This window comes from Lepisma saccharinum, chromosome 16, assembly GCF_977018435.1.
Source record: "Lepisma saccharinum chromosome 16, izLepSacc3.1, whole genome shotgun sequence".
NCBI classification, from domain to species: Eukaryota; Metazoa; Arthropoda; class Insecta; order Zygentoma; family Lepismatidae; genus Lepisma; species Lepisma saccharinum.
In genome coordinates, this window is record NC_139244.1 from 32844253 (window position 1) to 32859005 (window position 14753).

At 40.9% G+C, this 14753-nt stretch overlaps 1 protein-coding gene across 5 annotated transcripts in view; it reads right to left on the reverse strand.

The window, feature by feature from the left end:
• Positions 1-14753, reverse strand: part of LOC146000383 (uncharacterized) — a 112083-nt gene that overhangs the window by 67622 nt on the left and 29708 nt on the right. For 2 of the 5 annotated variants that reach the window (XM_083137960.1, XM_083137958.1), the window contains exon 1: positions 8743-9032. The exons of 2 other annotated variants lie outside the window; for them this stretch is intronic. In XM_083137960.1, coding sequence (XP_082994086.1) covers positions 8743-8824 — 82 coding nt within the window. In that variant the 5' untranslated portion in view covers positions 8825-9032. Of the gene's footprint in view, positions 1-8738; positions 9033-14753 lie in introns of those variants that run through there. One more of the 5 variants, XM_083137962.1, reaches the window with a different exon arrangement.

Consider the following 14753-nt stretch of genomic DNA (forward strand, 5'->3'; position numbering starts at 1 on the left):
GGGGGGACGGCACAGGATACATAATGTTCAGTACATTTGGAGCTTTTCACTCTATTAAAGTTGCACTCGAAGACAAAAATGGCGATCGGAGATCATTTATATCTTTCGTTTTTTTGCAGATTTTCGTTTGAAAATTTTTATTTTCTCAAAATTTCAAGACAGGCTGTATCCCCATCAGCTCCCCGTTGCGTACGGCAGAACTTTAACGCAATTCCAGCAAAAGTTGGTTAGCAACTAACTTCAATATTTTTATCTTGATAACGATCTTTATATTTTATGCTGTTTACACGAAACACGATTTAATGTTATTTCACTAACTGAATGTTACATAAATACTATTTTGGTATTATAGTAAAACCTCGTTAATTCGGACTAATGGGGGGAGGGGATAAGTTGATCGGTTTAACGAAAGTCCGGATTAACTGAAATAACCTTTAAAGAACAGTAGAAAGTGCATTAAAACTCCGTTTATAGCAACAAAACACGTTTATTATGGTGTATTTAAAGGGCATAGGCCTAAATACACTATACAGTACAGTACAAAGTCTGCGGAAAACAGAATTTCATCAGTGGTTGACTGCCTTTTCTTTGGGAAGTTCTCTTGTTGACTTCTAGCCACATTTAAAACCTTGCATTCCGCTTTCTTTTGCCTGCTCGGATTAAGCGAAGTCCGGCTTACCGGGGTCCGGATTAACGAGGTTTTACTGTATTATGTTCTTGTTTTGTGAATGGTGCAAGACATACATGTTACATTACGTTTGTTTGTGAAAATATGAAAATTGAGAAACTAAAAACGGTGGAGTACAAACAGGCTGTTTATGCCTTAACACCACGGGGATTAGTTTTAGTGTCCAGCCAGGCACGAGATTCTGTAAAAACCCTAAATAGCCCCTCCCCCACCGAACTTTCCCTCTCAGTCTGTGCACTGGATGGTTGCAGGAGGGGGAGAAAACTTAGTATCCGTATCTTGTTCTCTTGGGAATATCAACCATCCGATGGCGTAGAAAAACACTTGAATGGAAAGAGGACACGAAGATTTTCGTCGGAAAAGTCGAAAAACTCCCCATTTGATTATCCGCAACTTGAAGTTGTTGCGTATCTTTCTCCATAAGGAATGCATAGGATTCTGAAAATACTTATTCGTCATATTTTTCAAACATCGTGACTAGCTTAATAATAAACTTGAAAAAACAGCTTCCACTTGCAACATGGGGAGAAATTCATTCTCTCTCTCGTATAGTCGTTTTTTAAAGTAGCAGTACCCATTACGGCGATATTGAAATAAATGCACTGCTCCATCCGGCCTATGATTATAGCCCAACCCCTTTCCGAAAGCAAGCCACTCGAAACTCGAAAATTCACAGGAATGCTCCAGAAGGAATTCTAAACATGTGCAATTTTTCAGAATTTGGAATACCAGAGCGGTTTCTCGGAAGGGGAGGAATTTTCGAAAACTGACTCAACGTCACAGATCGATAGGTGCGTGTGATAGTGATTTTGAGGTTCTAAATCCGGTGGACATCACTCACCGTCATAAACACACACCGTGGCAGTTTGGTTACGACGCGAGATGTCCTTGGTTCTAATCCTGGGTTAGTCATGGATGTTTCATTGTGTATGCTTCTTCATCCGTTTCGTAAGTTCACCAATATATTTCAAGGTCCTTTCAATAGTCGTGAGAGCGCCATCTTAGTATCCAAGCTCTTTTCGTGCTCGACTCACGATATCAACCCTGAAAGTTCTGAGGTTCTTTAAGGTGTACATATTTCGCTGTGTGTTTAATTTAGTCATGTTTCATCCTCATCGTCACAATTGACACAAAGGGGAAGGAAAGTCATGGTAAATAACAAAAAAAAACACATTGGTAATGAATACTTAAGTAACTACTGTTTTGTCTGGAATACTTGCAATGAGTTTGATATCTCTTGTTTGACCAACCTTTAACTAACTCCCCCTAACATTTCCCTAAGCGAGTTTTCAGACCGAAATGACAGGCGACAAGCAACAGCCTATAAGCAAGCAGACCGAAGCAACACGATGCACGCCATTGGGAAAACGGCCCAGTCCGAGCGACAAGCTAAAAGTAAAATTTTTGTTGCTTAGGTTCGAAAGGTTCTATTTACCCGTGAAGGTTGGTTTCCAGGAGATACATGTTGCGTGTCGCTTCGGACTGAAAGTTCCGCCACTTGCTCAACATTCCCCTCCTTCGAATTCTGCAAAACTTTACCCCAGAGTTGTTAAACGTCTAGGAACCAATAAATTCTAATGAGTTCTATTGGGTTCCGTTGCAAGACCGCAATCTTTTTTCTCGCACAATTTAAATTCGGTCCAAGTTGCGTATTGTTTCATAATGAAAAAAGTTCCTGGACCGGATTTAAATTGATCCGAAGAAAAGGTTTCTAAACCATATTTAAAATCAACCGGAAAAAGGTTCCTGGACCGAATTAAAATTCAGCCGGAAAAAGTTTCCCGGACCCTATTTAAATTCATTTTGGAAAAAGGATCTTCGACCGAACTGAAATACTTTAAACATAAAAAGGTTCTTCACGGCCTAGAACCCATTTACACTTGCTGATTTTCTCTCCCGGGCAGGAATTGAATTTAAAATTCCCGGACCTTTAACAACCGTACTTTACACCACGCTTAAACTTGCCTACGCTCCCTCTTGCATGAACAAAAAAAAATATTGACTAGTTATGTTTTCCCGTTCCCAGTGGTTTATCTAACACTCAATACGAAGTACCTTCGTTCGAGACATTGGGATCGGCGACGTCGCCAGAGGGGGGCGCCATCCCCAGTCAGACACTCCGTCCCTCTTCCCAAAGTGGCGTTAATGAAATATCGAATAAGAAGGTTATGAACTTCTAAGAGTAAACGATTTACATATTTTCTAAGTGTAGTCTGAACGTTATCACTTTTCCTGCTTACAATACCATCTCGAATCACAAAAATGAATTAATTTAGTGTTAGTATATACTGTATATGTGTGTGAGAGAGTGTCTGTGACTCTCGTTTAAGATTCCAGCGCCGACCTGGCCATAGGTGATTTCTCTTTCATTTATGTCCTGTAATGGTCACGAACAACATAAGTTTTAGCCAGTTCTACGAACTGGTAAAAAGCGTTAAATAACCTATCAAATCAATTCTAAATGGTTCTTGGGTTCTGCAACAGGACCGGATTTTTTCTCCTCCCACAATGTAAATTCGGTCCAAGTTGCGTATTGTTTCATTGAAAAAAAAAGTTCCTGGGCCGTATATAAATTGATCGACCGTATTTAAATTGATCCAAAAAAGGTTTCTTCACTGAATTGAAATGCTTTACAGATAAAAAAAGTTATTTACGGTCCAGAACCCACGCTTGCTGATTTTCTCTCCTGGACCATCATTGAATTTCTTTAAAATTCCTGGACCTTTTACAAGCCTGCTTCAAACATCATGAAAATTCTGAGGAACACAAATCATCATCTGTAGCACAAGCACAAACCATTCTAATAATATTTCAAATATATTCACATATTTAATGACACTATATATAACTACGTATGTATGGTGTGCGTGTCTGTCTGCTCCTTTCCCCCACCAATCTGCTGCGATTTCGCACACTGGTCAGTGAGTATTTTTTAAAGAGTCAGATTAAAATTCCTTTTTAACTCGCTTCCGTGATAACTGGCGTCACAAGTGTATCAGAGGGCGCGAGTCAAACAATCAAGCGGCTAGTTCAGAGGCTTCAGCAATGACAACTATGGTACTACGTGCAAGGTATCTAAATCGTAGAAAGAAACTTGCAAAGCTTTCTTCTTCTTGATTGGATATTGATTCTCGTTTAGTTAAATCGATGTGTATTCATATACAAACACAGCATTTCGCGAATATAAACGTAAATTTATCTCCAATATGACTGTTTTGTAAATTTTGATCGTTAGGGGTGCTGCTATCAATTTAGGTTAAAACAATAGATTCGTCAATTTAATATTTCCTCCGACTTTATAGACGTATTGTAAGTCTGTTAGAATGTGCCCGACAACAATAGGCTTACTCGCTCCAAGTTTTAATTATTGAAAAGATAGTTAGTTTTGTGATTGTTGAAACTCGTTGCATGGAAGCCTGTACATGTCCACGCTCAATTGATTGAAGCTAAATCGCTGGTATTTTGAGTGATATTTCAAGATTATGTGGATGTCAATGTTGCAAAACGTTCAGGAAGCTGACCAGCTAGCACTAGAGATGGCGTCGATGGAAGATTTGAAAGGATTAACACCATCTGTTGAAGAAGAACCACGCGCAGAGTTACCTCACTGCTCCAAGGACGTAGGAGACGCCGCCATCTTGAGCACAATATCAGAACCACCAACACAAGCACCACTGGATGATACGGATAAAGGATAAAGTGAAAAGATCTACGGAGAGGGGTGTAAAGTGGCTGATACACTAGACGTGCTGAAGATATGGAGACGAAGCGGAGCAGGCTGTGCAGAGAGTAAAGACTCTGGCTCAAAATGCAAGGAGCTCTTCCTCAAGTGGAAGTTGAACTCGTTGAGCACAAAATTGGAGGAAGCTTTGCATAGGAAGATACGCGATGAAACCTCTTCCTGCCTGAAGAAAATCAGGAAAATTAATTTGGACTGGAAATTGGAAATTGACTTGACGAAGAAAATATACGAAGCTGGGAATGTGGTTACGGAAAAATTTGATGAACATTTGCGTGACTTGGAAGCCTCAACTGAAGAGTTCGTTCAGGAAAATTTGGATTCTAAGGCAGATTTTGAAGTTTTCGCCAAGCAGCAGCAGTTAGAAGCGAAGAAGGCGTGCCGCAGGTTGGAGAAAGTACTTCGAGTGGAGCTTAGATCCATCGTGGCCGCTTGCACTAAGAAGAAATCAAAATTTGAAGCATTGTATTATGCAATTAGAAACTTCATTTATTGCGTTCGGTGACGATACAAACAATCTCTTTGATGTGGACAGAATTTACCTGATGTGACACTAGAAACCCCGAATAAGGCTTCAGCCGCTTTATGCGGTATCTACCTGAAAGTGAGATGTATATAGTTAGGTTAGGGATTGTAAATATTTGAGTTAGTGACAGTATATTCTTAGATTAAGGGTTGTATATATATTAGTTTAACTTAGGTTAGAAATAATAAAGGCAGTGCGCCGCTTAAACCTGAATTGTGATCAATTATAAGTCTTCATAGAACTTGAAGCCAAACAGATAATTGACAAACATGCCTTTCGCTTCATTGAGCGGCAGAACACTGGTGCAATAATGCAAAACCGCGAAGCGACCGATGATGGAGTGAGTTGACTTTGTAGTTGATGGTAGGAGATACTTGAAAAGGACAAGATGATGCAACTGAGGTTCTTTCTTAGGCATGTTTTATAATAATGAGCGACATATTTAATAATATACACATTTAAACTTCAGTATTCTGATAGCAGAGCTACAGTGAAGTGAAGAAGTGCGATGTATGTTTTAAAAAAGTGAAAGAGACAGTTAAAGATTAATACCATAATGTATTCGTCATCACGCTAAGAACGAAACACTAAATAAAATTACCGTTTGATAAAAATCTGATACCTGTGTTTCTTTGAGATAACGCTTTATACATATTCGACAATATCTGCTCAGGTTTAGTCTACGACCCCAGTTGAAAATTCACGGGCCCCTTCCAGCAAAGAATCATGCAGGGATGAGATCAGCGTTCGTCCACCTTACACTGCACACCGATAGCTTGGATCCCAATACGAGGCAGGTCGTTGAATGGGTTTTCCTTCTTCCAGTGAATCATATCCGTCCGTGCAGATCTCTAGCCATAAGGTCCCGCGGGATTAGAGGTAAAGGGAGCCAGTTCAGCGGTTGGTTTCGAACCACATTCATTAATGTCGTTGCCTTACATAATACGGAACATAAAAAAATATGTATAATATAATTTACAAGATTCTGTGAATCAGAACTTATTTTTTTGGCAACTCTGTCACTTGTAATTTTCTTCATAATAACTACGGAAGGTGTTGCGGTACATAACAGACAACTTTGACAGTGACGTCATTCCAGAAAATGTTACTGGAATGGATAATATTAAGCAAAATAATTAATTTACATTTTATACGATAAAAGATCACAATACCGAATAAAAATTCACAAAATTGCATGTTCTTAGTTCTAACCTATTTGTCCACTGCTGCTACAGAGCCAAACATCTAATTATTAATACATTATCGAAACAAATTTTAATATCGCGATCTTGATTGTCACTGAAATATAAGGGAGAAATAGAGTATTGATAATACACACACACACACACTCTAATATGGGAGTTCCCGGGAAATACGGGAGAGTTTGTCACCCTAATATAGGAGGACATCAAAGAGAACAAACAACCTTTCTCAGGAACGGTTTGGCTCGTAGAATTTGAAAATGACATTTTCTATATTGTATTATGTAACCCCATAGAAAGCTTCGTGGTTGCCACTTGCATATGTTTTTGATATCGGATAATTTGCTAAAAACGATAGTGTGCTATGAAAACAATACCTTGTCAGCTGAGTCTCTGTTAGGTCAAGTCGTTGATGTAACCTTTTTCATTCTGATAATGAACATGTATTTAACACAGCATACACTTATGTTACTTACCGTATAGATAAGCGATAGGTTGGGGTGAGGAAACGCCTTATTGTCTAAAAGAAGTGAGTTATTTTTGTGAGTTATTTTAGTAACTCCTCCAACGCTTTGGGTTCAATATCTTTTAAATTGTTTTGAGTCCACTCTGAGCGATGGTCTAGTCGGTATAGCGTCTGACTGCCACGCGGGAGACCCGGGTTCGATACCCGCCTTGTCAGGCTCTTGGCTCACCCAGCCCCAAATCAATGAGTCTCTGGGGCCACCCTGGGGGGTAAAGGCTGCCGGAGCATGGTGCTCATCACATCACCTCCAAAATGGCAGAGATTGAGAATGTGTGGGGCCCTAGGCCCACATCCCCTAAATGTGCCTTCATGGCAGGGTGCTATAGGTGCTATTCACCGGATGTACATTTTCGTCCTTGTTCGGCGGAGGCGGGGACGCTGCTTCCGGTTTTGAAAAAATAACGGATTTCGGAGGTGTAAGGGTAAGATATTACAGAAAAGGCGACAATCATTGCGTGGCGTTGGTTGCAACATGAGGTCGGGAACGAATATTTCTTCTCCAGTATCTATCTATACATCATTTTCCGACAGACCCGATACAAAAAAAATCAGTGGATTCAGGCAGTAAAGAGAGGGGGAAAAAACTGGGAACCAACACGAAGTATACGGCACTACGCCGCCTGTAAATAAACACAATGAAAATATTTTGTGTGTTTTAAAATTAACGGGAATATGTTGGTGTAACAAATTTAAAAGATGTAATTGTTATTATGTCAGGTAAGTTATTAGCCGTGGTAGAACCAGTGGTGGAACTAAGCCCTCTCCAAGACATAAAATTATGGGGGCTGTGTTTGAATATACAATTTCGTAAATTATCCATTTTACTTGCAATCGAAGCATTTCAATACGCGCACACACACATACATACAAACATACATACATATATTATATATATATACACACATCTGTACATACACACATATATATACGTACATAGCACAAATCTAGAAATATATTTCGGGGGGTCCGAACCAAGCGTCTGATAATAATAGTAATAATTTTTACATTATTATAAGTTTTATTTGTACGTATTATTTACATTAATAGGTAAACAGACGGTATAAGAATAGAGATATAACTGCACATATTCATTATAGCTTACAAAACATGTAGTGTAGATTGTAAAAATTAAGGAAATTAATGAAGAATTGAATATTTATTGAAAAACAAAAGAAGAATTTTAGATCCAGTTGAAGAAAATTAAAGTTCCTGACGAAACCGCTGGTAGAAGATCAAAATTGTCTCGAAAAACATTACTATTTGTTCCATAAATCTTCATCCAAAAGCTCCGACAACTTGCCAATTTCTTCGAGGTACCTTTGTTTCTCCAAAAATTTCAAGTGATCCAGTTTGTATCCGATCTTTTGTAACAAACTAAGCTCGAAGGGAATCTGTATTCCATTTGTTTATATGGGAAATTTGGTCAAACCGGAAGTTAGTTTCTCGCCATCGATAATCGAATTGTCTCATCGATTATTTTTTGTTTACTCAGGAATAATCCCCATATGCACGAGGAACTTTACTTTTAAGTCCATTTTATGCATAGATAGTCTAATCGGGACTAGACCTACAGTTTAAAGTGGGATCCGAACCACTGTGCAACGTGCCTTCACCGGGTATCGAACCCAGGACCACTTGATTATAAGGCGACGACGTTATCACTACGCCATGGGGGAGACAGGCTTTATTATTGTATCTTCGAAACAGGGGTGCCCACAGGGGGGGGGGGTTCATGATGCTTCCGCGTCATGGGAATTTTTGGGGGGACAACCTAATACACTAGTAATGGCAGTGGCCTGAGCAGTTTTGTATACGTTTTATGTTAGCAAACATGAAAGTGAGCCTAAAGTAAACATATGTCTGTAGCAAATTTTATCTGACCAAAATAATTTGAGTAAATAATTCGGCATAAAGGGGGGCGGGGTGGCGGGGCGAATGTTCTACCTTTGGGGGGGGGGGAGTGCGTCATAGGTCTTTGGAGGAATGGGCACCCCTGCTTCTAAACAAGAACTTTCATGTTCAGATCGGTGCACCACATAAAAAGGAATGTTCCGTACCTACCTTTCACCAACGTCACAATTTTCCGAAGTGCCCTGCGATTCAAAATGTTCTTTACTATCTTAGAGACCACATTACCGAGCATATTTTCACATTCCCATAAACGTTACATGGAAAATAAATCAGACGATGCAACGAACACTCAGTGTACTGCTATTCGCAGTAGATGCAACGTATGCCAACACATCTAGCAGATTTCATTACAAAGGAGGAACGTACAACAGAGCTGCACACGTCGGAAAACAACACTACATACTTATAGGACGCTATACACATGTGTCGTTTTCTTTTAAGCTTCCGTGTGTGATTGAAAAGAAGGAAGGATAATCGATTCTTTGAAGTAATGTGCAAGCGATATCATTCGTTAACTTCATGAGATTCCTAATTCAGCTGTGAGCGTGGAAGAGCTTAGTTGCTATGATTCTTTCGCGCGCTCATTAACTCGTTTTACGAGATCGTAAAAACAGTAACTGCAGCTTTCGTAAGCATTCCAGACACGATAAGGCAGGAGCTGTATTGAACTTGCTCGAAGAAAGACTGTTAATAAGAATATAACTTGTCGCAAAACTACCAGGTTGGAGCGATGAGTTGCTTTTAAAGCAGAATTTGCTTCTACGAAAGTTAAATTGTACTTATTTTCTAGCAAAAAATAATGGCAAGTATATTTAAATTTAAAATGAACAGAGGAAATAAATTCCAATGAGTGTATTGGCACAAATGAAAACAATCATTCTTCTTCGACCTTGTGCTGACAATAATCCAAGACAAACTGAAGTTTCGTACATCAGCTATACGCACGGCCATGAAATTAGGCGGGTGGCAGAAGTTCGCACTGTTGCCACGTTGGAGCACAACCCCGTGTGTTAGGAGGTTTAAGAGAATGAAAGATCTCGTGATAGAGTTGGTCTTTGTAATCCGTGTGATACAAACTGACAGTATTTGCTCGAAAGGTCAGGAATGACACAAAAATGGCCCGGAGAGAGGTCGGTCTGACGCTCGAACAGGGCAACGTAGACCGGTTGACGTTGGCACACAGTGCGCGGGAACCATCGACTTTTGTCCCGCTCTCGGTTTGCTCTTCCCAGTGGCACCAGCGCAATTCTTCCCAGCCCCCTATTTTCATGGTTGTAACGAACTCGTCTCGTCACAAATTATACGAGTCGCACCTCTATTTTCATGAACATTCTAAGAACATAAGAATTTGAGATTTATCTAAATTTTAAAGATGAGTTCCACCTCTATTTTGGGAAACTTATTTTAGAAATATACTTTTATTAGTTTATTATTTCTCCACCCGTCTTCGCTAGCGTCGCAGACCTTATATAAAGGCCAAAGCTTAGCTGGCAAGTCAGATTGACTCCGCCTGCGGGCGAGAGAAGGTGCCCTCCGCTAACGCGAGAGTCCAAGCACCACAGAAGGGAGATAGACTCCGCCTGCGGCCGAGAGAAGGTGTGCTCCGCTACGGCGAGAGACCAAACACCAAGAATGAAGTTACGCTCCATCTTCAGATGAGAGAAGGTGTGCTCCGCAAACGCGAGAGTCCAAGCACCGCAGACGACAAGGTGTGCTCCGCTTCGGCGAGAGACCAAACACCACAGATGAAAGACTCCGCTTTCGGGCGAGAGGAGGTGCGCTCCGCTCCGGCGAGAGACCAAGCACCTCAAAGGAAACTCACTCCGCCGCATCCCTCGAACCAAGAGTAGTAAGGGCTCCATCTTCGGATGAGAGAAGCTGAGCTCCGTCTCCGGACGAGAGATGAGGCTGGACTCTGTCCACGAGTCAGAGAATCCGCTCCATCTTCGGATGAGAGATAGCCTCGCTCCATCTTCGGATGAGAGATGTCACGCTCCGTCTCAGGACGAGAGAAGTGAACTTGGCACGCCAAGGACACACTCCACTCTCGGGTGAGAGAAGTGACTAAATCAGTTTCCCTTTACTCCTTTTCTCTCCCCCCCTCATCGTCCAACAGCGTTGTAAAAATTTATGAATTACTGTTTTAGGAGATACCTTAGTAACTAGTTTCAAAAATGTAAACGTTGGTGTTCCTATGTATCTAGGTAAATTATGAATGGACTAAGTTTATCCTTTGTAAAACCTTTCTGTGTTTGTTTAAGTTTTCTTTCTGAACTTTGTTGTTAAATAAAATTTTATATGTTAAAGTCTATCCTGCGTATCGCTCTGGTCAAGCCTTTGGCGCTATCCTTTCATCTGGCCCCATACACCCGAACCCTGAGTGAAATAGAGTCTCATACCACCGCTGGAGAAAAGGTTAGCATTATGGGTAATCTTGTAACGACGGTATCTCGTGTGAGAGAGAGAGATACGTAAGTCCTAAGCCTGTGTCTATGCCTATGCCGATGGACAAAGTGAGGCGAGAAGGAGCGTTACAAGATAATTGGCGCCCAACGTGGGGTTCGAAAGATAAATAAGAGGGATGTTACAAGATAATTGGCGCCCAACGTGGGGCCCGAAAGATAAATAAGAGGAATGTTACAAGATAATTGGCATCCAAACGTGGGGCCGGAGAGAATTGGACTGTTTTAAAATCGTGGGGCCTGATATTTAAATAACATGGACTGTTTCAAGTTATTTTGCCCGAAAGTTCAAAAGCTCGGCCCGATACGGAAATAAATATAGTTCGAGCGTTTCAAGATAATTGGGGGGGTTAATATAGACTGTTAAAAAAAAAAACGTGTTGATAGTGCCAACGTCAAGGCTTGATAGTGCAAAACTAGCACAGATACCGTTTCAAGATTTTAATGGCCAGATTGACCGAAAGTGCAACGACGTGGAAGCAGAAAGAACTGTGCATTGTGACTGTTTGGAGGGACTGACCAGTGAAAGTTAAAATCTAAGGACTGTCCAGGTAAAGTGAATAGTTTATGGCAGTCGCCTTGTAATGAAATTATGGTGTTGAAGGACTGTGAATTTTAGTGCACTCTTATACAGCATAGTTAAGACTACAAGTGGAAAAAGTGAATATACTCATTCTAGGGATCTATGAAGAATGGAAAAGAAGAAGCAAGGAGGATGAAGTTAAAGAAGAGTAATACTAGTGCAGGAAATAAATATTAAATAAACCTGACCCAGCAAAATTACTATTGCTATATTTAAAGTATAGTGTTGCACCTTAAAGTGGAGAAAGTCGAATTTGTTAACAAAACTTCTCGAAAAGTTATCGAACAAAGATACCGATGAAAGGCTTGTGGGCAGCGAGATTACAAGAAGAATGTCTTTAAGTAAGACTTGAGTTAGTGCAGTGGTCTAAGTACCGTAATTCCTTCGAGTGCAGTAAGGCCAGAGAGGCGTGCCAGAGCAATAGGCTCCGAAGAAGAAATGAAGCCAAAGGTGCTTCCTGGGTATTTAATCTCCAATGTAAGACTTGGGTAGCTTACGAGAAGCCATTAAGAAGTGATGAGTAGCTTATGCTCAACCCGCCAAATATGAATTTCCTTTTTAAAAGAGGGAAGAGTTATAAACAATAATTAAAAAAGGTAGTTTTGTTAAAATTGTTCTAACTTCAGAGGTGCAATGGCAACGCTGTGAAATAAGTTGGTATTACTTTTTCCAGGGATGTATATGAAGTTCTAAGTAGATGCCTATAGGTGGTGATAGTGTGCTTCACTAGTATTTAATAAACTACAAGACTGGGTAAGAATCAGTTGAGAGCCGGATTGTGACTTGTTAACTTCGTGGGCCGGATCAAAAGATGGATAAAGCTTTGAAGAAGTTTCCCGATGTTCAGAAGTTGAAAGACAGACTCAAGCTGGAGAATCCTAAGATGAAATGGTGGAGTAATACCATACCGAAACCCCAGTGTCACCTCGTCCGAAAGGATCAGCAACCTAAGCAGATCCGAATTATACCTCATCCTACCAAGGACCCGGAGACTTCCCAAAGAGGAAGGAACTGGATGTCACGTCTCAAAGGATCGCTAATCCGGAACATCGCCACTGAAGATATCAATCATGGATACAGTGTCTTACCCTACTCCCATTCCCATCCGGGAGTAATGGACTTAACCAAAGTTGTGCCTAAATCACGTAAACCAGTGCAAACCTGTACAAAACTAGTTGACACCAGTACGCCAGTTCAAGCAAAACCAATGGCACGTGATGGACTGAAACCTAAGGCTGGTTGTGGTTCCCAGACCGTTAGGTGCAGTTGAAGATACTTCCCCAGCTGAAACAAGAAGCCAGGAGAAAGGAACTGAAGAACCAGGAGCCAGTTCGAGTGCGGAACTTCTAGCGTGGATTGATAAAGTTCGACAGTTGTAAGCAGAAAACAGGAAACTGCAGTCTACCATGCGAGATCTGACTCATGCAGAACACGCTTGGGATACCCCAAAACCAATTGCCAAGGCAGGAGAGCTGTCAGTCGTCTCACCCATGAAGGTCACTAAGAAGAAAGACGTCGTACCCCAGGTTCGTCAAGATGTCCAAACTGAAACAAACAAAAGGAAACCTTCCTATAAGCTGAACTGGAAGGGAGACGAAGCATTGTTGGCAACTCAGTTGAATGCCATTTTACAAGGCAAGCCGAGGCCTTATGTACAAACTATTTCCATCCTCAGGAAGCAGAATATCCGAGTGCCTAGGAGGTTTCCATTTATTAAATTTTTAAAGCAAGAAGGACTCTTGTTATGAACATTTGAATTGATGTAAAATGAGTTATTTTCAACTCTTATTACTAGTTCTGAACTAAGTATTTTTCATTGTTAACTTGTTTAATGTGAAAGAAGTTATGATAATTTATCTTATGTAACATTTATAGTATAATCTTTCTAGAGTTCTGTATGAGAACATATGTTTAATTGTTGTAAGGTTAACTTTCTAATCAAAATCTTTTTCATTAAAATAAAAATATAGAGGTGATAAATTTTAAATCCAAAGATTTTCCTCGAAGGGAGGGGTTATTGTAACGAACTCGTCTCGTCACAAATTATACGAGTCGCACCTCTATTTTCATGAACATTCTAAGAACATAAGAATTTGAGATTTATCTAAATTTTAAAGATGAGTTCCACCTCTATTTTGGGAAACTTATTTTAGAAATATACTTTTATTAGTTTATTATTTCTCCACCCGTCTTCGCTAGCGTCGCAGACCTTATATAAAGGCCAAAGCTTAGCTGGCAAGTCAGATTGACTCCGCCTGCGGGCGAGAGAAGGTGCCCTCCGCTAACGCGAGAGTCCAAGCACCACAGAAGGGAGATAGACTCCGCCTGCGGGCGAGAGAAGGTGTGCTCCGCTACAGCGAGAGACCAAACACCAAGAATGAAGTTACGCTCCATCTTCGGATGAGAGAAGGTGTGCTCCGCAAACGCGAGAGTCCAAGCACCGCAGACGACAAGGTGTGCTCCGCTTCGGCGAGAGACCAAACACCACAGATGAAAGACTCCGCTTTCGGGCGAGAGGAGGTGCGCTCCGCTCCGGCGAGAGACCAAGCACCTCAAAGGAAACTCACTCCGCCGCATCCCTCGAACCAAGAGTAGTAAGGGCTCCATCTTCGGATGAGAGAAGCTGAGCTCCGTCTCCGGACGAGAGATGAGGCTGGACTCTGTCCACGAGTCAGAGAATCCGCTCCATCTTCGGATGAGAGATAGCCTCGCTCCATCTTCGGATGAGAGATGTCACGCTCCGTCTCAGGACGAGAGAAGTGAACTTGGCACGCCAAGGACACACTCCACCCTCGGGTGAGAGAAGTGACTAAATCAGTTTCCCTTTACTCCTTTTCTCTCCCCCCCTCATCGTCCAACAGCGTTGTAAAAATTTATGAATTACTGTTTTAGGAGATACCTTAGTAACTAGTTTCAAAAATGTAAACGTTGGTGTTCCTATGTATCTAGGTAAATTATGAATGGACTAAGTTTATCCTTTGTAAAACCTTTCTGTGTTTGTTTAAGTTTTCTTTCTGAACTTTGTTGTTAAATAAAATTTTATATGTTAAAGTCTATCCTGCGTATCGCTCTGGTCAAGCCTTTGGCGCTATCCTTTCATCTGGCCCCATACACCC